A 25,420-nucleotide genomic window follows, 5' to 3' on the forward strand; every position below is an offset into this window, starting at 1 on the left:
TCATCTATTGATAAATTGTTTTTCCTATAAAAAAAAGTAGCACATACTAATGATGCTAAATGGGCAAAATAGCCATTAACGCACAAGATCATATAGAGGCGTTGAATTAAGGTTATGAGCCATATGATGAAGTTATGGAAAGGGTAATTGAATATGGAATGAGGCTAGAAATGAGGATTTCAGAAAATCAATTTGATTTAATTACTGGGAGATCAACAACCTAAGCTATTTATTTTTTAAGAAGTTTAATGAAAATTTTAGGGAAAAGAAGTGGGACTTGCATGTTGTTTTGATTGACTTAGAGAAAGCATATGGTAGAGTACCTAGGGGTAGTTCTTTGGTGGGTCTTAGAAAAAAAGAGGGTATGTAGCAGATATACTGAGGTCATTAAGGATATGTATGATAGAGTAGTGATTAGCATTAGGACTGTAGGAGGGGAATCTAGAGATTTTCTAATAACAATAGGTGTACATCAAGGTTTTACTTTGAGTCCTTATCTTTTTACTTTGGTGATTGATGAACTTACTAGGAATATCCAAAATGAGATCCCTTGGTGTATGTTGTTTGCAGATGATATTGTGTTGATTGTTGATAGTAAGGGCGGAGTGGAATCTAAGCTAGAATTTTGGAGAATCACATTAGAGTATGAAGGTTTTAGGATAAGTAGGAGTAAGATAGAATATATGAGGTGTAATTTCAGTAATGTAAAGAGTAGGAGTGGAGAGAAGATTAAACTTGATAATCAAGAAATTAATAGCACTAATAGATTTAGATATCTTGGATTTATTATGCAAACGGAAGGAGAAATTGAAGAAGACGTAGTACATAGAATTAAAGTAGGTTGGGTAAAATGGAGGAGTGTGTTAGGTGTGTCATGCGATCGTAGAATACCCTTGAAATTGAAAGGAAAGTTTTATAAGACAGCTATAGACGGACTATGCTTTATGGTTCAGAATGTTGGACAACTAAGATGCTGAAATGTGAATTTAAGGTGGATGAGTGGTATAACATTAAAAGATAGAATAAGAAACTAGCATATATGCAATAATTTAGGCATAGCAACGGTCGAAGACGAGATAAGAGAGGGGCACCTTAGATGGGTTGGACATTTGAAACGTAGGTCTAGTAGAACACCTGTGAAGAGGAGTGAGCTAGTTATTGTTTCTAGCATGAAAAAGGATAGGGATAGACCTAAAATAACTTCGAATGAGGTAGTGAATACTGATTTTATAGCCCTTAATATAATAGAGGAAAATGCTCTTGACCGGGTGAATTGGCGGAAAAGGATTCATGTAGCCAACCCGATCTAGTGGGTCTTAAGGCTTGTTGTTGTTGTTGATATCATACAAAAGCGTGAATGATAATCAAAACCAGAAGCAGGGGCCTTTATTCCTTCTTTTTTGTTTTCCAGAATTCGCACTTATAGAAACATATTTATTGATACTTTGGTAGAATTTATTTGATAAATTTACATTTTTTTTTGTTACAACATAGGTGTTGAATTGTATATTGTTTTCAAAGTTGTTCCCAGTCTTCTCAACAAGAATTGCTTTGGTGTGTGTTTTGTGTGCTTTTTTTTTGGGGGGTGGGGTGGGTGGTGGTGGTTGGGTTTGACTTCTTGGGAAGCCTTACTTGGCCTTCTTTTGGGTGGCAGGGAGGTTTGTAGCTTAAACCCAATCTCTGTAGGATCATCTTACCAGTAGGTTGTGCCTTTGGCCTTTTATGGGTGGAGTTCTCATTGCCATTTGCAGTTATAACTGCAATTGAGTCTTGATAAATTATAAATTAACATATTGTCAATTATATGCCATTATCTTTTTTCTAATAATAAATCATTTTACTAAATCAAGAGAGAAATATACAAAGCAGAGGGCCAGAAGTCCACACACACAAGAAAAAACCAAGCACAAAAATAATAACATAATCAATGTAGCAAAAATCATCAGTCAGTCTAAACATGAGGCACAACTACTCATAGAAAAGCACCCACTGCTTGCACTCCCGAGGGGAATAGAAGATTGCACTCATCCCAAAGCAAACACCCTAGGAGAATTTTACCTGAAGAATTCTTGAATTCCTTTCCAATCTAATGCACCACACCATGGACTTTGTAACAACATGCTACAAATTCTAGCATCCTTGCTTCTGCCAGACCATTGCTTCCAAAGTGCTCAAACTAACCCAAGATTTTTCCTCTACAATGTTTTAAAAAAAAACATTCCATGATCTCCAAGAAACAGAAAGATGCAAAAAAAAAAAAAAAAAAAGGGTGGTCCGCTGCCTTACTACTTTGCTTGCACTGATGATAAAGCCAATGGCCACCTCCTCTACAAAGTTAGTAGTATTTATCTTGTTCAAGATCATGCACCAAACTAAAATTTTTAACCTTCAATGGGACCTTAGCCTTCCAAATAAAATTATTCAAGAGGAAAGGATGATCAGTTGGGGACTTAACAAGGTAAGAACAAAGTTAGAATTATCAAAACCCAAATTCTCTTGCATAGAGAAGGACGTAATGATAAGAATCACGAATTGAACTCTAGGAACTAAAATTATTCATGTCTTCTTGTTTAGATAATGGAAAAAAGGCAAAGATTTCAAGAAAGATTATTTTCTTCTTGGTTATAGAAATTTAATATGGGAACATCATGAGTGTAGGAAAGATTGTATGGGTGAGGAGAAACATCACAAAATGGTCTGTGCCCTATCCACACATCCTCCCATATATGAACTCTAGCACCATCCTCCATCCTGTAATGAGTAAAGGAAATGAAAGTAGGATAAATTTTAGATTTAAATTTCCAAGGACTAGCATGAAAAATAACTCCCCCAAACTCACCTTAGCATCCCATCCACTTCTATGAAGCCCGTATTTTCCTTAATTACCTTATGAGTTATGCCAAAGGGATTCAATCTCTAAAGGGAAAGGCCACAACCACTTCCCCCTAAACAGATGTTACTATACACTAGATTCCCCATCCCCAGCCTTCCTTTTTTACCTCACCGTGCTTTAACTCGCTAAATGATCCTTTCTTTCCTTCTCCGGATTTTCCAAAGAAAATCTCTCTTCAACTTCTCCAAACTCACCCAAATTAACAGAAATCTTGCAAAGAGACAAAAAGTAAATGGGAATGCTGGACAGACAAACAAAAACATAGCAACTAAACTACTTAAAGAACAACTTGGGGTTTTGGAAAGAATGGAAATGGAAGTGCTCTTTGGTTTGCAGATGTCTCCACCATCTTTGGAACTTGTGGATTGAGAAAGATGCTAGGATTTTTAAGGTCGCTGAACCTGTCCACGGTTACTTTTGAATAGAGTGACTTTCCTCGCATCCCTTTTGGGTGCACTCTCTTGGATTTTTACAGGGATTACAGCTGTACAACCTCACGAGCAAGGTCTTAAAGTTCAATTTCGACTCAAATTTCGAAGCTCCAAAAAGTATGGAAATTTTGATTTCGATGTCAATTTCAATTTCAATTTGAAAAAAAATAACGGAAATCAGTAGTAAAGCATGAAATTCTTTGTGAAACTTTAGAAATGGTTAATAGACACAATAATGCAAGTTTTAGGACTAATATATTACAAGTTAAATACATCTATATTGTGTATGAGGTGGAGAAGTTGTAATATAGTATGTGTATCAAACGTATTTGTAAGATGATGTGCAGTAAACATATTCAGTTGATACAAGTTAAATTCATAAATCATTTAAATATTATTTATTATACAAATAATGATCTTTTAGAAATCAATGGTTATATAAAATGTTGTAAGTTTATTTTTTAATAAATAATTTCAAAATCACTTGTAATAATCGTCTTTTTTTTAGAAAAATAAATAAAATAAATTAAGTAAGAAATTTCACTTCACTCCTAAATTTCTCATTTGAATTTTGAGGAAATTTCATTGCATAGTTAAAATTTTGACAAGTATAGCTAAAATTTTGAGATTTCAATAAATTTTGAGTTGAGATTTTGACGGAAATTATGCAAGACAGAAATTGACTGCCATTTCAATTTTGAGTGCGGCGGAAATTGGAAATTTTGATGAAAATTTTGTCAATTTCATGGAAATTTAAGACTATGCTCATGAGAGATTGGAGGGCAGCACTCTTGTACTATTGCTCTTGGTTCTTTTAGCACTTTATAAATTTTCATATCTTTTATTATCTAGGGAGGACTCCTTGTCCTCTATTTTGTACTTTGTTTATTGCTTTAATAAAATTGTCTTTCATCCAAAAAAAATTATAGTTTTTTGTATCTTTTGTTATCCAGGGAGGACTGCTTGTCCTCTATTTTGTACTTTGTTTATTGCTTTAATAAAATTGTCTTTTATCGCAAAAAAAAATTTATAGTTTTTTTAATCTTTTGTTATCCAGGGAGGACTCCTTGTCCTCTATTTTGTACTTTGTTTATTGCTTTAATAAAATTGGCTTTTATCCCAAAAGAAAAAAAAAAATCCTGAGAACTTAAATACTCACCTTCACCACTATCATTTTCTGCATCAATTGATTCAGTAAAGGGCCTTATATCTTAAGCTTCCCAGCTTATTGTCTGAAACCTCCTGATGGATGTAAGATTTTTTCAAAGCAGACTATAATGAAGACATAGCTTGCTGAGCTGGAACAATATTCTGTATGCAATGTTCATCGGAATGCCCTATTGTATCAACATTGTCCAAAATTTCCCTTGATTTTTCCAGTCCATTGCCTGGTCTTGCTTCATCTCTTGAATTTATTGGATCAGTTTGTTGTTAGCTTCCAGATTCACATCCATCTGGTTTTGCATTAAGTGCACTTGGTTCTGCTCCACACCATGAACTGTAAGCTACACGTCCTGACCCTTCCTCAAGATTACCCAACCATTTTGAGTAAAATTACTTGACCCCTTCTCACTAAAACTACTCAACCCTCCATCCCTTAGAATACCCAACCCACCTGCTTCCTTAATTGCTGCTCCAGTGACTCTTTTCAATCCCAACCTTCAATTATTGATTTCAGTCTCATCTTATTCTTTCTCAGTGCAGTTTTTGTGACTGAAAGTCTTGAGCTTGCCCAATTCCTTCAATTTACTTTTTGTAGCCCATGACTTGTAACCATTCCAAATTGGCTGAGAATTTGAAGGCCTAATTCTCCTATATTTTAAATTCTTTTCTTATCCTCCCCTGCTAACAATTCTCCCCTTCAATCTGAACTGTTCCCCTGTTTATCCTTCTGATATCTCACCTCTCTATTGCAACCGCTAAATTGGATTGTACCCTTGCCAGAGCTCCTGTACTCCTTCGCTGGAAGTTGACATAATAGTGTCGGCATAAGATTGACCTTGAAAGACCATCCTAGATTTATGACAGTTTCCAATACTCAAGCCAGAATCCCGACAGAAGAAATCATACCCATGATTTCTACTCACCTCCTCTTCCTTATCAATTGTTACATCAATCGAAATTTCCAAATTTCCGCCATCTTTCCAGTAGTCTACAGAATAATTCATTCCTCTTTTCTTCACTTCTTCCAGGTGCAAGAAATGATCCCCATTGCTGAATAGCAATTTAACACTGAAAAATCTTCCCTCATACATTAACAGTGTTCCTCCTAAACCGTTGCCTAACTGACAATGACTAGACCAGAACAAATCCATTCTGTTAAGCAACCATTGAGGCCCCTTTACATCCAGAAACAGGTAAGAAGTGTGTCTACCTGCAAACTCCAATGAACAAAGTAACAAACAGCTGCATCTTTATAAGAATCCAGATAAAAACCTTTCCTTCAGCTTTAAAATAACTGCGAAGACCCATATTAACTTACTCAAAATGAAATACTCCCACAACTTCATACTGTGGTCACAACCCAGTATATTCCAAAAGATTTTTTGGTTCATGTGGAGGAGCAATGGATTTCTGATTTGAGTAACTTGCTACAATCTCTTGCACTTCACTTTCTCTTGGACAAAACTGCAGAAACAAAATTTTCCAGTATTTCAATAAACTCAATCAACAATGAAGATTGCTCGCTGGAGTCGATAGTGTTTTCCAGTTTACCACTCTCATGTCGCTTCTAATGTTGTCTCCCTCGATGAGTGTATTTTATGTTTTGATAATTCATAATCCACTTATCATTTATATATAAATCATTTTTTTTGTGTTGTTCTCTCTCATGGAGGATTTGGAATAAGTTGTATGGCCAGAGAATGGGTTTTGTCCAGGTGGAGGATTTGTTGACTATTTCCTTTACCGATTTTGGCAAGTATAGAGATGGCTCAGCTTTGTGGTGAAGTGTGATTTTTTATGCAGTTTTGCGGAGAACTTGGGAAATAGTTTTAGGGGATGAAGATTTTCTATGAGATAGGATTCATTATTCGACTTCAATTTAGTCCTTTGCAGATGGCTGTTTTAAGGGGGCGTTTTTGTATTTTTTTATTCTACAGTGAGACTGGAAGGGTTGTTCTTTATTTGTATGTTTTTCTTTTTGTTTCCTTTTGTTCGTAGGAATCTTATTCCCATTTCTGTTCATTCTTTCTTTTGTATAAAAAGTATGATTAAAACCATGCAAATGTAAAAGAGTACAAATTTAAAATTAACATTATTATTGTTTTATATGCACATGGCAGATTTATTTGGGATTTTTTCTTCAAAAAATGGTGTACATAATGATTTAAACCACAAAGTAAAATTTTCATATTAAAAATATTTTGGCAACAGGTTGCCAGAACTGTTGAAAGCCAGAAAAGTTTGTTTTCAGTTGTTTCCATAACAGTTGAAATCTGACTGCAAAAAATGAAAAAATAACAACACAAATAAACGTGCCATCATAACTTGTTTCGTCACTGAATTGCAACAAAAGCAGAAAACAGAAAAGCATAAATGATATGAAACTGCCCCTTATTTTGTGATTGCTGTTGGCAATGGTAACTTGTGGTCATGCTTAATTTAATGATGTTGAACAGCTTTTAACGGCCATGGTGTTGACAAGCTGAACTTCGTACTTCTTACCTCCCTTGGCTGATTTGCCTCTTTGGCTTTGTGCAAGTTATTGACTCTAGTGTCATTAATTTAAAATGTAAATAAAATTTTTAATATATGATGTTTAGATGTTTAGCCAATAAAGTTTTTCTTAAAATGGTTACATACACTAGGAAGCATAGGAAATTCACCGTACTGCAATTTTATTTTATTTTTACTGTCTGTTTAACTAAATCTGTCTCCTCATCAGTTACATGGCCAGCATCAGATTCAAGTTTCTCAGACTTTGGGCCTCCCGCAATTTCCAGGTAGGCAGCTGTCTTCTGGTCATGTCCAGCATGGCATTGGCCAAGGCCAACTCAACCAAGGAAGTCAGCTGAACCGTCATTTAAGTCAGTTCTCTGGAAGTGCCAATAGTGCGTTGTTTACTGGAGCTCAGACCACGCCGAATACCCAAATGGTTAGATATGTTTTTTTCTTGATGATTTCATGTTTACTTTTTTGGTGTCTACAATATGGTTTTCATTTGTAACTTGCTATATTACGAACAAATATATGATCGCTAAGATTCAGTATGTACCAGAAGAGTATGACTTCTTGAATGAGCATTCCCCTTAGACACAGTTTTTATTTTATTTACATGCAAAACACCTTTCTTTTTTTTTGGGGGGGGGGGGGGGGGGGGAAGAGGGGAGTGTATCCTTTTTGGTTGGACTGACATTTAATGCTATAGAGGATGCGACGTTGATCATTGAAAGAGTTCTGGCCAAAGTGAATCACAACAGGATTTTCATAAGTGAAGTTTGTTAAGTAGCTTCCGTCTGCTTGAGGACAGATCTGCAATTAACTTGCTTGAGCTGAAATTGTGTGTTCATGGAACTAAAGAGAGGCCATATAGAGTTGGGGACCTGGAGGCTGTTGATGTAGAACGTTGGAAGTTCTTTGCCAATACTTTTGGGTCGAATCAGGATCTGGGGTGAAGTGGCTGAAAGTTGAGGGCTTCAATCTCCAAATGGATTTGCAATGGCATATTGATTTTGGTGGAGTTGTTGAACTCCATTTTTTATGGGATAAACAAGGTGCTGGTGGAGTTTTTTTCAGGTGAAAGCATAGTGCGTACTTCCCAGTGGGATGAAATGCAGCAGTGATTTGACATTGAGGATTGAAAGCAAGAGCCAAGGTGTTTGATTTGACTGCTTTTCTGTTTCTGTTTGTGTCAGATGAAGGAGGCGGAAAAGGTATTGAATGAGAGAAGATGGTTCAATTGGATTGAAGTTATTCTTGGTTGGTTGAATCCAATGGCCAGTACATTCATAGAAGGATTTGAATCCTGAGAAGATCGATTATTATTGTTGTAGGACCCAGTTGATGAGGGGACTAGCAATAGATTGGGTTTCTTGTTGGCTCACTTGAAATCAGGTGCAGGGAGGGACCCATCCCTGCAGAGGTGGAGGGCAGATGGAGCTGCTGGGGTTACAGCAATTGTAGGGTGGCCAGAAGTAGCGTCAGTGATGTCAGAATGGATGAAATTGTGGATTGAAAAATAGGGGCATGAGTTCAATCACTGTGGTGCAAAAGTTGCAAAGGGAGAGGGAGCAAGGGAAGAAGAAAAGATGGGGGGCACATTCAAAAGGGAAACAGCTGGTTCTACTGTTCAAACAGGGCAGATAAATTAGAAAAGTTTGAGGGGGCTGCTCAATTAAATTGAGAAATGGGTATACAAGTGGGGTAGATAAGGGAAAGGATAGATGCTATTATTTGGTGGACTGGGCTGGTGATCCAGGTCCATATTTTTTGAAGGGCCTGAAAGGTCAAGGTCCAAAGTTTAATGGATTGCCCTGTTCTGGTGGAAGGCTCAGTGACAAATGCTTGTTTAAGCCCATTGTTACCAGGTTGCAGGAGTTGGGGCAGAACAGTGGGATTTCAGGAACGAGAAAAAAAAAGGGGGGGGGGGTGGTCTGAGGTGTGCAGGGGTATTTCGAAGAGAAGTCGCTTTTTTTTTTGGGAGGGAGGAAGTCGAAAGTGTGGAGGGTGGGGGTGCAAAACAGTGGGATTTAGGAACAAAAAATAGAGTGTTTTGTGTGTGTGGGAGAGTTCGAGGAGAAGTAGGTTTGCTTTGTGGGGAGGAAGTGGAAAATGTGAAGAGTGGGGGTGTAGAAAATAGAAAGATTGGCCAAGGACAATGAAGAGGGGGAGCATCAGGAAGCAGATGTTATGGTTTGATAAATTTTCCAAGGAAGGAGGGTCAAGATTCAATCTAGCAGTGGTTCTGGTTGAGGGTGAAAATATGAATAGTTCAGAGGCAACATGTGGGAGGCTCACTTTGATTAAAAATGCTTTGTCAAACTTAGCGGTGTTTACATCTCAAAGTTTTCCATCCTTTCTTCAGTTTCAAATAGAATTTGAAAGTTTTTGAAAGAATTCCCATTGGGTAGGGAGAAAGGTGTTTTCAAGTATCAGCTGGTTAGATGGGTGATGTAACTCTTTATATTTCCCAAGGGTGGGCTCGGGGTGTTAGACTTGCAAGTGATGAGTAGGGATTTACATGGGCAGTGGCTAATGGGAATTTTTCTTTACCATTGATTAGCAGAAGACGAGGCAATTTTCAATCTGCCTTTTTTTCTTCTTTATTGTTCCTAAACAAATGCCCTCCTTTTACAGATTCAAAGTTAAAATAAAAATTTTAACTAATGCATAAATTGGGAAGTTAATATTCTTGATTTTTCACATAATTCCATTCATGACTTCTACAAAATTGTCTTTAGCTCTCAAAGAATTAACTATGATAACGTTTGAAAAACTGTCCATGCGACCAAAAGTTGCACCCACAGCTAGTGCAAGAGAGAAATAACTTATGGAAGGTGGCAATTGTTGCTAAAAATGTTGTGAGACCCACAATGCTTGTGCAGTGGATGCTAGTAAGAGTCGTCATGGGAGGGATTTATGGAAGAGCATTTCGAAAGGTTCATAGGACTTTTTTTCTTGTCAGTGGTTAGGTTTGTGATGGTAGGGTAATATACTTGTGGCGTGATGTCTGGTGTGGTGATGCTCAAAAGCCAATTCTATATAGCTTCAATATTGGCTTCTAACAAAGTTGTCTTCATAGCCATCTTAGGGAAGTTTTGTCTTCATAGCCATCTTAGGGAGGAAGGAGGGATATACGTTTATGTGACATGCTTCTGAAGAAGTTTTAGAGAATCAGATATGGAGGATTCAATTAATCTTTTGAGGCTCCCTCAGCATCTTGAATTGTTTGAAAAGAAATAATGCTGAGATTTGGATGAACTTGGATCTTTGCTGGAAAAATTGGAGGGGAAGTGGTTTTCTGTCTTAAATTTATTTAGTGGTTATCTTGTATCAATATTGATTCTTTTGTTGATTTTGTTAAAGAGTTTGTTCCATGGAATTTTTGCTTTTGGTTAAGTAGCTTTTCTTCTGGGGAGTCCTTATTGTAATGCATACACATTGACATTGTAATACACACTTATCCAGAAAAAAAAGGCTTTTCTTCAGCTTCATTTATGTTTAGGTCACTCAGATTACGTTGCTATTATCAGTGAGAATGATATTGCACAGTAGGTTATTTTGAAATATTTACTTCAATCCCTCGAGTACAATTAATATTTTTTTCTTTTAAATGCATATAGTTGGAATTGTTTCATCTGATACAAGTATGGGGCTGGGAATTTTAACATAAAGATGGGAAGTTTATTAACCAGTGTGTGGGAGCAGTACCATAGCAAATTCCAGTGAACTCTTGGTTTGTTATTGGAGTCAGCATTTACAGTAGGATGGCAAGTGTGGCATTTTTAAGGCAGACAGGGAAAACATTAAGGTTGTTATAAAATAATATGTTATTTTAATAATTATGTTGTGTTAATGAGGGTATTTTTGTCCTTAAGACTTTATTATTATTAATAATATATAAGAGGGCAGACCGGGAGCTGTATGTAGACTCCAGGATTCTGCTGCTCAGTTCTTTCCTCTCTTTTTTTCTTCTTCTCTTCTTTTCTCTCCTTCTCTTCGTCTCTCTTCCTTTTCTAATTTTACAACTTGGTATCAAAGATGGTTACCACGAGGTCCTGGTTTCTAGTCCCGTTGCCTGCATTTATTGTGTGGTGTTTGAAAATTATTTTATTCACTGTAATGGGTGTTATTTATCATTTGATTATCTCTCCACGTGCTGTCAGGCTGCACTTGTGGGAGCGTGTTAATGCTTGATATACAATGTTGGCCCATGATGTAACAGCTAAGCTTTTAGGTGAAATGGTAATCCAACAAAGTTTGAATGGGTGAATTATCGAACTTGTGAGGGGAAAATTGACTTGGTTAACACTGTTACTAGGAGCTATTGAAAGTCTTCTTATTTGCAAAATCTAATCACCCATGGTTTAGAACACTCGGTACACATGGGGGATCTCTACTTTTGCAGCTCCTTTTGAATGACTGGGGGTGTTTTGATCTCTATTGAAAAGTCAAAGGTGAATGGAAAATTTTCTTGGTAAGGATTTGGGATGAGGCAAAGGCTTTGGCACGGCAGTTACTCTTCAAAGCTTTGGACAACTTGTCTACGGGAAGGTTTGACAGCTCCCAAGGGGTCAAATCTGGAGAACACAGATTTGGGGTTGTATGCAGTGGGTTTGCAAGCACTTTTAGTTGGAGAAAATTTGTTAGTGCAGGCAAGAGTTAAGCAGTCAGTCCCCTACAGGCTGTATCAGACGATAAACTATGTGGAAGGTGAGCAATCAGGCAGCTCATACAACCTTGGTGATGGAGATTTTCTGGTGTCATAATAGAGAGCTCAAGCTGGAGGACAACCTAACTTTGGTAATGGGGGGTTTGGTGGAAGGATTTTTAGGCAAGATATGAGGACCACAGCTTTAAATTTTAAAACAAGACGGTTGGAGACTTTTAAGTGTAATTAGAAATAATGGGTGTAAGGGGGATTCGGGTTTGATTGGGTGTAATGGATCTTGGCTATTTTGTAATGTGGTGGCTGGGTTTGAGAAGAAGCCTGGAGTGTGCAAGAAAGATTTTGATTTGCCTTCAAAACTGACTTCTGAAGCTAGGGTTGATAATCAATGTATCAAGGGCCTGCAATTGGCTGATTCAAGGGATGCTTTGTCAACACAACAAATCTGGGGGTCACTGCTAATAATCAAGATTTCATTGCAGATGTCTGTGGCAGACCTGGTGCTAATAGAATTTGTTGCAAAAGATCAGTCATACAAGCCTGGAGGATGATGATCAGCATCCTCCTGCTTTCATGAATGATTTTACCTGTGATAGTGCTTCCACCATTGCACAATACCTGCTTTGGCATTGAGAGGGAAATTTCAGACCTTGGAATCAGTTTAATCCAATTTTTAATAATTATGGACATTGTTGGCTGTATTGTACGCCAGCTGGCCTTTGAAGCTTCAGGGTCTGAGGGGAATGTTTTCAAAGACGAAATGAACGGCTTTTTTGAGGAAGAATAAGAACTACTAGTTGATCAGCTTAGAGCAGAAGGAAATTATAATGAGCATCAATTTAAAAGGTGTGTGGAAAATTAAAAAAATGTTATGTTTTTTTTGAAGCTGAACCAGGTGCAAGCATAATCTGTGGTTTTAATGCGGAAATTATTGGTGATAAAAGGAGAAGGGAAGGAGATGATATTTGGGAGGTCTTTGTGTTTGTACTGAATCTGTTCATGGTGTTGTTCGCCATTTGAAGGATGATGAAAAACCAGCAAAAGCCTCTACTAACAGGGAAGCCTTACCTCTCATTTTGGTCCCACTTTCTGTTTCTCCTGGCCACACCTTTGTAAGGCTTCTGCGCCTGTTTTGTGTGTGCGCGCACGCGTGTGTGTGTGATCAGTAAAGAGAGATTTCATAAAAGGTGAAGGGGCGCCAGCCATGTAGAAGCAAAGCAGGACAACAATGCGACAGTGAGTCCAAAAGATAAAAAATAATGTGTTTAGCATGTACTGCCTAAACCAACTTAGAAGTAGGGAGCCATCTATCCTTGAGGATTGTGGGAAAAGTCATTGTTCCTTCAAAAGCTGTAGTATTTCACTCTTTCTCCATGCAATCCAGAAGATAGTGAGTGGGATCAAGGAGAAGGCGCCTTTTTTTTTCCCTTTCTTGATTTGTGTAACTAACCCTCCAAGCCCAGATTTACTTCCCCAAAATTCAGCAGTGATCCGGTGCTGTCTTGTAAGAGCAGTGGCCAGATTCCAAAAAATTCTGATCCAGGGGCACTGGAGCTGTAACTGGTTGACAGTTTCAGCATCTTTACTGCAAACAAAGTATCTGTTGATCAAGGTTATCTGAAAGTTATTAAGAGTAAGGATCTTCCAGAGTTGCCTCCTAAGACAAAAAAGAAAGAAACTTTGGTTGGTTCAAGAGTTTTCTAAATGGCTCTTCAAATGAAATTAAATCTGGTCTCAAAGGGGCTGTCAAGCTGCTTGTAGAAGGAGCTGACCTTGAACTTGCCATTTAGTTGTGCTTCCATAAGGGTGCATCTAGAATGGTCCAATTGGGGGCATTTCTATAAAGACAGCTGTTAAAAGTCAGTAAAAGATTTGAGCTTCTAATCATGGGCATTTCTAGGAATAGGGATGTTCCAAGCTGCCCCATTGACAGAGTGATCCATCATACTCACAGAAGCATCTTTGTTGCCAGCAAGATTGAAAATTGGTGGGAATTGAGAACTTAGATGTGATGAGCCACACAAGCTGTCTTGCCAAAAGAAAATATTGTTCCTGTTTGTAGCATGGAAGTGGATGAGAGTGGAGAAATCCTTCCACCCTTTCCTGTCGACTTCCAAACATAGGGCTGCATGGCCCTTTGGATGTCCACCCATTGTGATTGAGGTCATACTTTAAGGCAATAATCTTTCTCCAAAGTAACTCTTTCTTGTTCATGAATCTCCACATCCGTTTACTGAGGAGGCCTTGTTGAGAAGTGTGAGAGATTTGAGGACTTGTCCGCCTCCTGGGATTGGTGGGCAAACAACATTCCATTTGATTAAAGTGACTTCCCCGGTATTTTCCCGAAGAAATATTTTTGTATGGCTTCCAATCATTTGGCGACAAAGCAAGGAGTAGAAAAGAGGGACATGAAGTAAACTTGGAGGTTAGAGAGGGTGCTTTTTATGTGAGTAAGTCTACCACCTTTAGAGAGGTAGTTATGCTTCCAACCAGCCAATTGTTTTTCGAAATTTTTAACAGTAGATTCCCGAGTTGTTTTCTCCATGTACTTTTCACCTAGAGGGAGACCAAGGTTTCAAAGGAAAAGTTCCTAGTTTGCAATCCATGATACCAGCCAAGGAGATACCATCAATCACATTTCCAGTGGGGATAAGCTCATTCTTTGCTGAATTGATTTTCAAACCAGGAATTGCTTCAGACCTAAGAAGTAAGCATCTAAGATTAAGAATTTGATGAGCTACCTTCTCATAGAAGGTCATGGTATTACCAACATAGAGGCTGTGAGAAGCTTCCAGTTCCCTACCGTTTTCTTCCACTGTCGGCCCTTTTATGACACTTGTTCCCATGGCATTTTGCAACAAGGGGCTGAGAAACTCCATGACAATGATGAAAAGTGAAGGGGAAAGGGGATCTTCTTGTTGTAATCCCTTGGAAGGGTGAACGAACCCTGAAGGACAGTCATTAACAAGAATTGAGAAGTATAGTGTGGCAATGTACTGCTCAATTCGTTTGCACGATAAACTCCCAAAACCCTTTTTTCTTTTTTTGAACTTACAAAAGAAAATCCCAACAAACATGGTCAAAGGCTTTTTCCTTATCAAGTTTGCAAATAAATCCTCCCTTTCCAGCTCTAGACTGATTATCCACATTTATTGAAGCAATGAGGGCAGCATCAATATCTTTTTCCAGTCTTGAGGCAACAACCTTGTATAAAAGCTTGTAGATACTGCCCTCCAAACTAATCGCTTGAAAATCTTTGATGGTGACAGCCCCCACCTTCTTAGGGGTCGACACAATAGAAGTCGAATTCATGCTGCTCACTAGCCTGCCCATAGTATGGAAATTATCATAGACCTTGATAACATCAGCTTTGAGAACATTGCAATTTGCTTGAAAAAAGGCCAAGGTGAAGCTTTCAGGTCCTGGAGCTTTATCATCGTTGTAATTTTTTTTATCACAGTGAATTTCTTCCTCAGTAAAGGATATTCTGTGGTCTCTAAGTAGAAGCCTCAGAGAAAATTGTTCGTAGAACATACAAATACCTTTTTTGATATTCCCTCCATTTAAAGTTCCACAATTAATTAGGACTCTGTTCAAGGCATTGTATTTCCTACAGGTATTGGCTGTGTGATGGAAGAATTTGGTGTTACGATCCCGTTATTTTAGCCCTAGGCCCTAGATTTTTTCTTGTAAGCAATAACTTCCTTATTTAAATCTCTGATAATTCTTTTCACATGAGGGTCCTCCTTGTTTTTATGTTCATCATTAAGGCCTTGAGAAAGTTCTTTAGCTTGAGGATCCTGGATTTTTCCTCAAAAGTGATTTCTTTCTTCTCATGAATTTCTCCAAAATTGATTTTATTACACCATTTGAGTTTTCATTTAATCTCTTTCAATACTAAAGTAAGAATGAAGCTTGCAAATCCTTGACAGTGGAGAAGAGACCACCAATCCTTGATGAGCTTCCCAAAACCTTCTTGTTTAAGTCACATGTTTCAAATTGGAAAGGAGTTGGTCCCACTTTGTTCCTCCAATGTCCAACAAAATTGCAAAGTGGTTGGAGGTAGGCCTAGGGAGGAGATTTGGGCTGACCTTGGGAAAACACCCCTCCCAGCCTGTCAAGTTTAAAAGCCTGTCAATTCTTGAGAAATTCTTCCTCACTAAAGTAATATTGCCCACGATGAAATGGAGGTCAATAAGAGATTCATGTGAAGGAAGTCCCTAATTTCTTTCATGCTTGTATTCTTCAAATTACCCTGTCCCTTTCACCAGGGAAAAACACAATGTTGAAGACCGGACACTGGGAAGTCTTTAATTCTGCACTCCACAAGTTCAACTGTGTTTCCTTTCCAAATGGCTAGGATCCCCTCAGAACTACCATCAACCCTTAGGTGAATTCAGCTGTTGTTGTGTCAACAGGTTTTGGTAATGTGACTCTTGTCAAGAGTATCCAATTTAGTTTCCTGAGATTCCCTTTCCAATCTTTCAAGAAGTATTGTAGCTCCTTCATTCAAAGAGATAAGTCTTAATGCCATAAGTCTTTACTTGTGACTGCTGTGAATTTCAGTTCAGCAAATAAGACAATTTCTAGTCTTAACAGCAACTTAATCCTCAAATATGTACCTGTTTTGGCATTGTTTTAGAACAATAACAGCAGCTTTTTGCTAGTATCTCATGCCTTTAGCATTGATGGAGGGACTGGGAGGCACCACATGGTCGAATCCTCAAAATCCTAGCCTCCAAATCTTCACAACCCTAATTGTTCTGGAGTTGAGCTCTGGAGAGAAATCCTCTCAAAGATAAATGCCAAATGTACCTCTTGAAAAAGTGGCTGACGACTCCTATTTATACGAGGCCTAAAGCTTCCAAGAGAAGCCAACTCTTGTTTTGCAAATAACCCTCCTCTAAAAACTTCTTATGTTCTGAAGCCCCACCAAAAATAAATCCCTTCACAAAATTACCCCCATAAATATTACAGAAAGACCCCCAAAGCTAATTTGACCAAGCCATGTGGGAGTTCAACTTCATAGGCATTTTCACCAATTTTTCAACCTTTCAACTTGTGATAACCATGGAAATCTCTCTTTTGGACAGAAAGTCATCACCTAGTCACCAAACTGATACTCCTTTAACCGCCTATGTATGATTAGCAGATTCCTTATAGTGTTGGTTCACACATCTTGGGATCATTTAGAATATGCTCCCATTTGCTTATTGAGGACTTTTGATTATCAGGCTTTCCTTTCCACATGGATAGAAATTTGAAGTGATTATCATTTTTCCTTTTAATTTCCCGCACCTTGATTGCCCTTTTTGCCACATCTTCTCATTTGAGGTAACTGTTTTTGAAAATTTCCAAGTTTGAAATTCATCTCTATAACTGTACTTCATAGCCTATGTCCTCAATTTATCCTTTCTAAACTTGCAATTGTGATCAACAGATTCTTTCTGGCTTGCATGTGAAGATTTTCATTGGGATAGTCGAACATCTTCCACATTTCCAGAATTTTTGGACTCCTAAACATGTGTTTTTTGCTGTTGTACTTTTCATTTGGCTTTGGTAGAAACAACTACTTTACCAATTTATTGTAGAATATGCTGATCGTCAATAGCCTTATTATTGTGGCAATCATTCATGGGAATGGAGCCAGCATTAGTGACACAATTTTCTTTTATTGCAAGACCACTCATATCTTTAGGGTGAGTAAATGTACCAAGAGCTTCATGTGCTATAACTTGATTTTCAATTGAGGGGATGCCTAGAAATTCCTGCAAGCCCTTCTCAGTTTGAGCGACATGTTGGATTATTTTATCAAAACTAATGGCCTGCATTTCACCCTTCGCCTTCTTTGTGACATTAACATCTTTCATGAGCTTTAAAATTAACTTCTTCTTCTTCTTCTTCTTCTTCTTCTTCACAAAAAATGGATAAGTATTCTTGATACCTCTATGGATTGTGCCTATGTCATATTGCCAAGGCCGCCCAAGAGGAATATGACATGCATCCATGGAAGACACATCACAATAAACAGATTTTATGAAAGAACCAATTGAAAATTAAGAAGGCTTCTTGCAGGGATGATTACTGCTTTTTCTTTGTTGGACCACAGAATTCGGTATGGCTGTGGATGTCTTTCAGTTTTCAATCCCAACCTGTCTACCATCTCTTGGGAAATCAGATTCTCACTGCTTTCACTATCAATTATCAAGTAGCAAAGCTTCCCACCAGCTGTACATCTAGTTCGGAAGATGTTCTTATGCAGCTGATTCTTGTTGCTGGTTGGAGGGGAAAGTAATGACCTTTGAATGACTAAAGCCTCACCAGGGACATCACCCTCAATCCCTTCTTATGCCACATCCTTTTCAGCTTCCAGTTGCTGCTCTTGGTCTCAAGAATTGCAAAATTCTATTCACCATCAGCCTCTGGATCCTTGGTAAAAATAACTCTGCCTTCAGCCCTTTTTGGACACTCGTTGGACTTGTGGCCAAGCTGAAAGCACCTGTAGCATTTAACAACTGTTTTCCCTTGGTTGGTTAGCGCTTAGAGACTTCTGTATGATGACGTCTAGTGCTGCCATCCTCCTTATTAGTTGATGCACCACTTCTTAGGCATGTTGCGGTTAAGTTGTGACTCAACTTTTAGTGCAAGCTGACAGGCATCACTAACCTTATAAGGACGCTGTAAGCTTACTTGGTCTTGTATGGTCATTTTTAGACCATTCACATAGTGACTAACGCTTTGAGCATCAGTTTCAGCACAATTGCACCTCAATGAAAGCCTATGAAACTCCTCAGTGTACTCTTTGACTGACTTGCCATGCTGCCTCAGGTTAATCCTTGCAAGGCTTGCTCACAATCCCAGGGTAGGAATTGGGCCTTCAGCTTGTCTTTCATCTTATCCCATATTCCAACTTTCTTTTTCCCCTTGTTTTGAGCTTCTTATGATCATTTTGATGATGTTTCCACCAAGTACAAGCAGGTCCCCTGTGCTTTGCTCCCACAAGTTTCACTTTCATCTCTTTTGGCACATCTTTCCATTCAAAGTAACTCTCAGTGCCAGTGTTTTAAACGGCGAAGGTGTAAGGCGAGGCATTTTACCCTCTTTGAGGTGAGGCGTAAGCATTTTGGGACTATATTTTTTTAAATAATTAATAAATAAAATCAATTTATATATAGTAAAAATGAGAAAAAATTTAGAATAATGTAGAAAAAAATAAGAACATAATTTTTAAATATCATATAAGCCAATTTTAGATAATAAACACAAATAATACATATTAGAAAATAAACATGAGCCACATTATCGAAAGAATAGAAAAAGCCAAATTAATAGAAAAAGCCAAATTGAAGTCATCCACTAATTTTTAAGAATATAAAACTAAATGAATAGAGGCAGATCAAATTGGAAAGGTCCACGACTCGTCAGAGAGATGAGAAGCTTGGAGGAATTGTTAGAGAGGGAGAAGGCGTTGGAGGAAAGCTATGGAAGCTTCGTCGACTCGTCGGAGAAGACTAGAGGCTTCGTCGAGAGATTTGAAGGTTCGTCCAAAGGAATCGTCGAGAGAGGAGAAGACTGGAGGCTTCGAAGAGAGAGCAGAGGCTTCGTCGAGAGAACAGGGGAGAAGAAGCTTCACAGGAGAGAGGGGGAGGATAGGGTTTTAGGTGCGTTCTAGGTTCTGGCTTTTTAAATATATGTTTTAAACCAAGAATCTCAAAAGGCGTACGCCTTGCATTTGAAGCGTAAAAAGGCGAGGTTTTTTGATAGAGGCATACGCCTTCTCACTCGAGGTGTACACCTTTGTGGACTAATGCATTTTCACTTAGCATTGAGTCAATGCTATCAACCCAGTCCAAGACTTCTTCAGCTTCCATATCACCATCAAATTTTGAAAATATTTACTTGTACACCATACTCTTTGATATTTTGTTGAGCACATACAATGTGATCTTCCCATCTTGGAGGCCTTTCATTTTATCATGCAAGCCTTTCACTTTCAGAACCCCTATCTTCACTCTATCTATCAATTTCAGCATCAGAGTGCTCATTAATTTCATTTCTTGCTCCCCTAACAAACTCATATTTATTATCACCCTCATTGTGATGGCCTCAATTATCTATAGATTGTCTAACAAGCTGATTAATAGTCTAACTTGTTCCCCTGCAGTTCTCCAAACACCTGGACGGTCGTGTATCTACCTCTATGGCCCCTAGTTCATGTTTCACCCATTGTGACCATGCACCCCCAAGATTGAACTTGCTTTGATACCAATTTGATGCAAATCGGTGTAGGAATATAAGAAAAATTCAGAGATAAACACTGAGATTTCAGGATAGTGTCTTAAGCAACTTTTCTTGATGCAAATAATTACTGAATTCGTAAAATAATGAAGAGATGACTGTTCTGAATATCAGTTCAGCAAACAAGACAGTTTCTAGTCACAACAGAAACTTATCCTCAAATCAGTACCTGTTTTGGCTCTGTTTCAGAACAATAACAACTGCTTTTTTCTAGCCTCTCATGCCTTTAGCAGCAATGGAGAGGCTGGTAAGCACGTTGAATCCTCAAAACCCTGGCCTCCAAATCTTCACAACCCTAGCTGGTCTGGAGCTGAGCTCTGTAGAGAAATATTCTCAAAGATGAATGCCTGAAAAACCTCTTGGAAAAGTGGCTGAAGACACCTACTTATACTAGGCCTAAAACTTCCAAGAGAAGCCAACTCTTATTTTGCACATAACCTCCCTCTAAAAACCACTTCTGTTCTGAAGCCCCACCAAAAATAAATCCCTTCACAAAATTGCCCCCCAAAATATTACAAAAGAGATCCCTAAAGTTAATTTGACCAAAATGAACCGAAAGTTCTGAAATTACAAAAATGCCCTAGCACCAATAAATAGCAATGCTTGATATAAGCAGAAAATTAGATAAGGACTGCTGAATTGTGTCAACCTCGTTTTGATTGTTCTTTGAGTTTTCATGATTATTTCAGCTGCAGTGCATGCATTATATCTGTTCCACAGCAGGCTATGGGCTCAATTGATTCAATCTGATGTCAAAGAGAGTTAGCGGAAAGGGGGAAAGCTGTGTCCATTTATCATCTAGCGGGTTAGAAAGACAATCAAGATCTTAAAGAGCTTCTTGAGGGTTTGGGATTGAAATTAGCTAATGTTTTTGATCAAGAGATTAGGGTGAAGGCCTCACCTGGATCTTACAAAAGGAAAAATAAAAAGAATTGTAAGGGAATGCAAAAACTGAATTCTTCTATTATTTATGGAGGCAAGAATGATAGGGCTAAAGGTGATGGGCTTTAGTATTTATTGAGGATCCTTAGTTCGAATGTAAAGAGTCTTGGGGATGCAAATAAACGTAGGGCAGTATCTGGGATTTTGTTTTCATGTGTTTCCCCTGATGATGTTCTTTTGCAGTAAATCAAACTCCAGGCAGTTGGTCTTCAAGGGGACAGTCTTCTTGTGTTCCTCCATTATTATTATTATTATTATTATTGGGATAGCGAGTATTCTTGTGTCTTTTACTCTCTGTCTGGTTGGGCTTTGCAGATTTATGGGAAGGATCAGTGGTGGATTTTCTTTGTGTACAGTCCATCACAGTATGATTATAGGTCTTTGTCTTGGGAAGAGTTTTTTTTTTTTTTTTGTGTTTCTGGTTTTTGTTCCCCTAGTTAGGTTTCTGGTGGAGACTTTGATGGTTTTAGATTCTCAACCGAGAAATTAGGGGTTCCCATATTACTTGTTGCATGTAGTGTTTTGATAGATTTATTAGCTTTTGTGCGGTGATGATTTCCTTTGCTCAATGTTGTGTTTACTTGGCTGGTTGGAGGTGACCATTGAGGTTGCTAGTCCTTTAGATTGGCTTTTTAGATATAGTGACTGGGAGGGTGCATTTGCTAGTATCTCTTCAGAGATTTTTCTTGGACCAGTCTCATATCATTTCCCCTCTACTCCCTACTGTCAGGTGGGGTCCCACAATGTCCCCTTCTGAGAATATGTGGCTTTCTCATCCTTTTTTTTATGTATCTTTTGTAGAGGAATCTTGGGATAATTGCTTAAGTGAGGGGTCGAAGGGGTTTAGATTTATCAAGAGGTTGAAGGCCTTGAAGGTGTCCTTGGAAGTTGGAATAAGGAATTCTTTGGTGATGTATGGATTAGGAAATCTATTACTTTGAAGGATAACAATAGGAAGATTTGGGTAGTATGCTGGAGGACTTAACATGTAGGAGGGCTTCTCTTGAGAATGATTTTGAGGATTTATTATTGGAGGAAGAGGAGGTGGAGGCAGAAGGTGAGTTTCTGATGGACTGATGGGAGAGGTTGTAATAATTGGTTTTTTCATTGTTAGATTCTCAATGGTGCTGTCACTCTCTCTAGATTCTCAATGGTGCTGTCACTCTCTCCACTCTCCTCTCTCAAAGCTCTTGTTCCCTTTTTTATTTAGGTATCTCTCAACGTAAGAGACAACTGTGTGCTGTATATTTGCCAAGATTGAAAGAAAATCCTTGGATCTTTGACTACAGAAAGTAGGAAATGATGGCTTTATGATTTGGTAAAAGAGACACCTAGCTCGTAGTCACTTGGTTAGGGTCTCATTAGAGGGAGGGAGATGGACTTCTTAAGGTTTGTGTCATTCACTCATAAAAATAGATTTGAGAGGGTCAATTATTGATAGCAATTAGCATGACAAATGTGAGAAGTTTTTGGAAATAGGGTTGGGGTGGAACTGCAACATTTTTTTTTAATATCATAATTCCAAGAGGTACTATGCCTATGATGCACTTAATGTCCTAAATTTTTCACACACAACCGGTCCCAAGCCCAGGTAAAGGAGGAGGGTTCAGTTAGGTAGCTGACAGCCAACGTAAAATTTGTCAGATCATTATGATATAAATCCTTACCGAATATTAGCAGGGGTGTCCCCTACGATAACGCGTTGCACTTGTTCCATGGTGTATGTTGTTTGAGGATGATATTGTATTAATTGATGAAACTAGGGACGGAGTAGAGGCTGAGTTAGAATTATGGAGAGAAGCTTTAGAATCTAGAGGCTTTAGAATAAGTAGAAATAAGACAGAATATATGAAATGTAATTTTAGTAATGATAGGAGGAATATTGGAGGCAAAGTTAAACTTGATGATGAAGAAATAAATAGCACTTGTAGATTTCGATACCTTGGATCTATTATGCAAGCCGAAGGAAAAATTGAAGATGATGTAATGCTTAGAGTTAAAGCAGGTTGGGTAAAATGGAGAAGTGCTTCAAGTGTGCTCTGTGATCGTAGAATACCCTTAAAAGTAAAAGGGAAGTTTTATAGGACAGCTATAAGACCAACTATGCTACATGGATCAGAATGTTGGGTGACGAAGAAACAGATTATCTAAAAAGCAAAAGTTGTCGAGATGAGAATGCTTAGATGGATGAGTGGTATAACATTGAAAGATAAATTAAGGCATGAACATATTCGCGGTAAGTTAGGTGTAGCTCCTATAGAAGATAACATAAGGGAGGGACGACTTAAATGGTATGGACACTTGCAACGTAGGTCACATAGTGCGCTAGTGAGGAAGAGTGAGTTAGTTACTGTCGGGGTTAGTAGAAGTGGTAGGGGTAGACCTAAAATACCTTAGGAGGAGATAGTGAGTAAGAATTTAATAGTCCTGAATCTATCAAAAGAAATTGTCCATGATCGCATAAATTGGTGGAAAAGGATTCATATAGCCGACCCCACCTAGTGGGACTTAAGGCTTGATTTTGTTGTTGTTGTTGTTTATAATTCCAGGAGGGTTTTGTGGTTGTGGGTAGAGGAATTTTGCAAAAGAACTTCAATCAAAGGTGCTAGTAATAGAGACGAAAGAATTTTTATGAAGGGTACTGAATCTGTAGTGCGGCAAGGTGATATTGGTCGTGGAAGAGAAAGAAGTGATATTTGAAAATGATCATGTTTCTTCAAAGACCGGGGAAGTGATGGGGATTGTACCAGATGACAGGAAGAAGCTATGAGGGTTACTGAGGAAGGCAATCATTGTGACAAAAAGGTGGCTAGGGTTTTATGTGAGGTAAGTTGGGGGTTGAAGACGGGTTGGTCTGGGCTTGTGTCCTTCACAATTGTGTTGGATCAAGGCCCTTTGCTAAGATGGCTTCTTTTGGTTTAGATTTTGGTATGGAGTGGGTTAAAGAGCCAGCCGAAATGGGAAATGTTGAGGACCAGTGTACAGGGGATTAAATGGATGATTATTCTGGAAGGTAGTATGGTTGAGGCCCATTCCTGAGTTTTAAGGACCGAACACAGTCTGCTGGAGAATTTAGTGGGCGTTTGAATCAGGCCCAATATTCTGATTTATTTAAGAGGAATTTTGGGCCCAATAGGCCTAGTAAGGAGCATATGGTTACAACACAGGGATCAGGTGTTTACTTTGGAAGCTTACATTCTTGCAGCCCAAGCGGAAACTGAAAATCTCTAGAAACTCAACTCTCAGTGAAACTGAACATCAAATCCTAATATGGTATCTGGAGTTTCTTGTGTAAGCCCGTAGAAATTCATTTCACAGGTAACTCCTTTTTTACACTCCTTGTACCAAATATAAGGTAGGAGATGGGTGTACGCTTCATTGTTGGAAGGACCTCTGGCTTGGGGAACTGTGCTTCAGTATTTTATCTTTTGTGTTTTTCTGCATCCTGATGCATCTATGTCTTCATTCCTTATTTTCTTATTTATTTATTTATTTATTTTTGATAAGCAATGAATAGTATAAGAAGAGAGAAGAATGTACATAGAATTGTTTTGGTTCCTTATTATGGATGGTTCTCTTGTTTCAGTTTTGTTGGAATCTTAATTATTGGGAGGCAGACGAACTTTCTTCACTCCTGGATTTGTTAGATTATTTTTGATATACTTACATTGGGGATGTTTGAATTTTGTTTTTGGATAATTCTGGTGCTTTCTCTTGTAAATTGTTTTATTCTCATCTAATTGATCTTTCCATTCTTTTCCTCTTGTTAATCGAATGCGAAAAGCTAAAATTCCATCCAGGGTAAAGGCTTGTGTGTACTGCGATTCTTAGTAGGGTTAACACTGAAAATATCCGGCATATTCGAAGGCCATATATGGCTCCCTCCTGATGTGTGTTATGGATCACGCTCATTGCGGCTTGGTGCTTGTGGAATTTACTGTTCGGTTTGTTGGTAGAGTGCTGGGTTTTGCCCTCATTCTTTGGAGGCTTTTTCGTTCATTTTAGAGGATTTGGAAGGCATGATAAAGTAAGGATATTATGGTGGTATATACTTTTTCCAGTTATTTGGGTTCTTCAGCTAGAGAGAAATGGCTGGATTTCTCAACTTTGTGGTTCATCTGTAAATTTGATTTGGAACAGCATTGTTTTTTTGGCTTCCCATGTGTTCATTAGAGTCCTTTTTAGAAATACAGCTTTTTCAAATATCCAGCACAGTTGGTTGGCTTTATTGGCTTAATTTTGAATTTTTTTTTGGATTCAATTTTTTTTTTTTTAATCTTTTAATCTTTTTGAAGATATCTCATCCTCTCTGTGCATTCTTCTTTCTTAATGAATTTTATCCATGCACAGGCACATATGGACACAAAAACACACTCTCTCAAGCTTGCTGCAGAGTTCTATTAAGTGATTGGTTGATTTTTTGTCTTCTAATTTAGTAATTTCTGTTGAAAAATATTCAGCTTCCTTTAGAATAATTTATATGTATTCTGAATATTTTTCTTGAAAAGCTATTGAGCATTGTTATGT

General features: G+C 38.1%; 1 protein-coding gene across 2 annotated transcripts in view; it reads left to right on the forward strand.

Annotated features, from left to right (window-relative positions):
* The window catches only part of LOC131158057 (mediator of RNA polymerase II transcription subunit 8), a 113,284-nt gene that overhangs the window by 73,945 nt on the left and 13,919 nt on the right, over positions 1-25,420 (forward strand). For both annotated transcript variants that reach the window (XM_058112618.1, XM_058112619.1), the window contains one exon: positions 7,211-7,420. In XM_058112618.1, the coding sequence (XP_057968601.1) occupies positions 7,211-7,420 (210 nt within the window). The remainder of the gene's footprint in view (positions 1-7,210; positions 7,421-25,420) is intronic.

The sequence above is a fragment of the Malania oleifera genome, chromosome 6, assembly GCF_029873635.1.
Source record: "Malania oleifera isolate guangnan ecotype guangnan chromosome 6, ASM2987363v1, whole genome shotgun sequence".
NCBI classification, from domain to species: Eukaryota; Viridiplantae; Streptophyta; class Magnoliopsida; order Santalales; family Ximeniaceae; genus Malania; species Malania oleifera.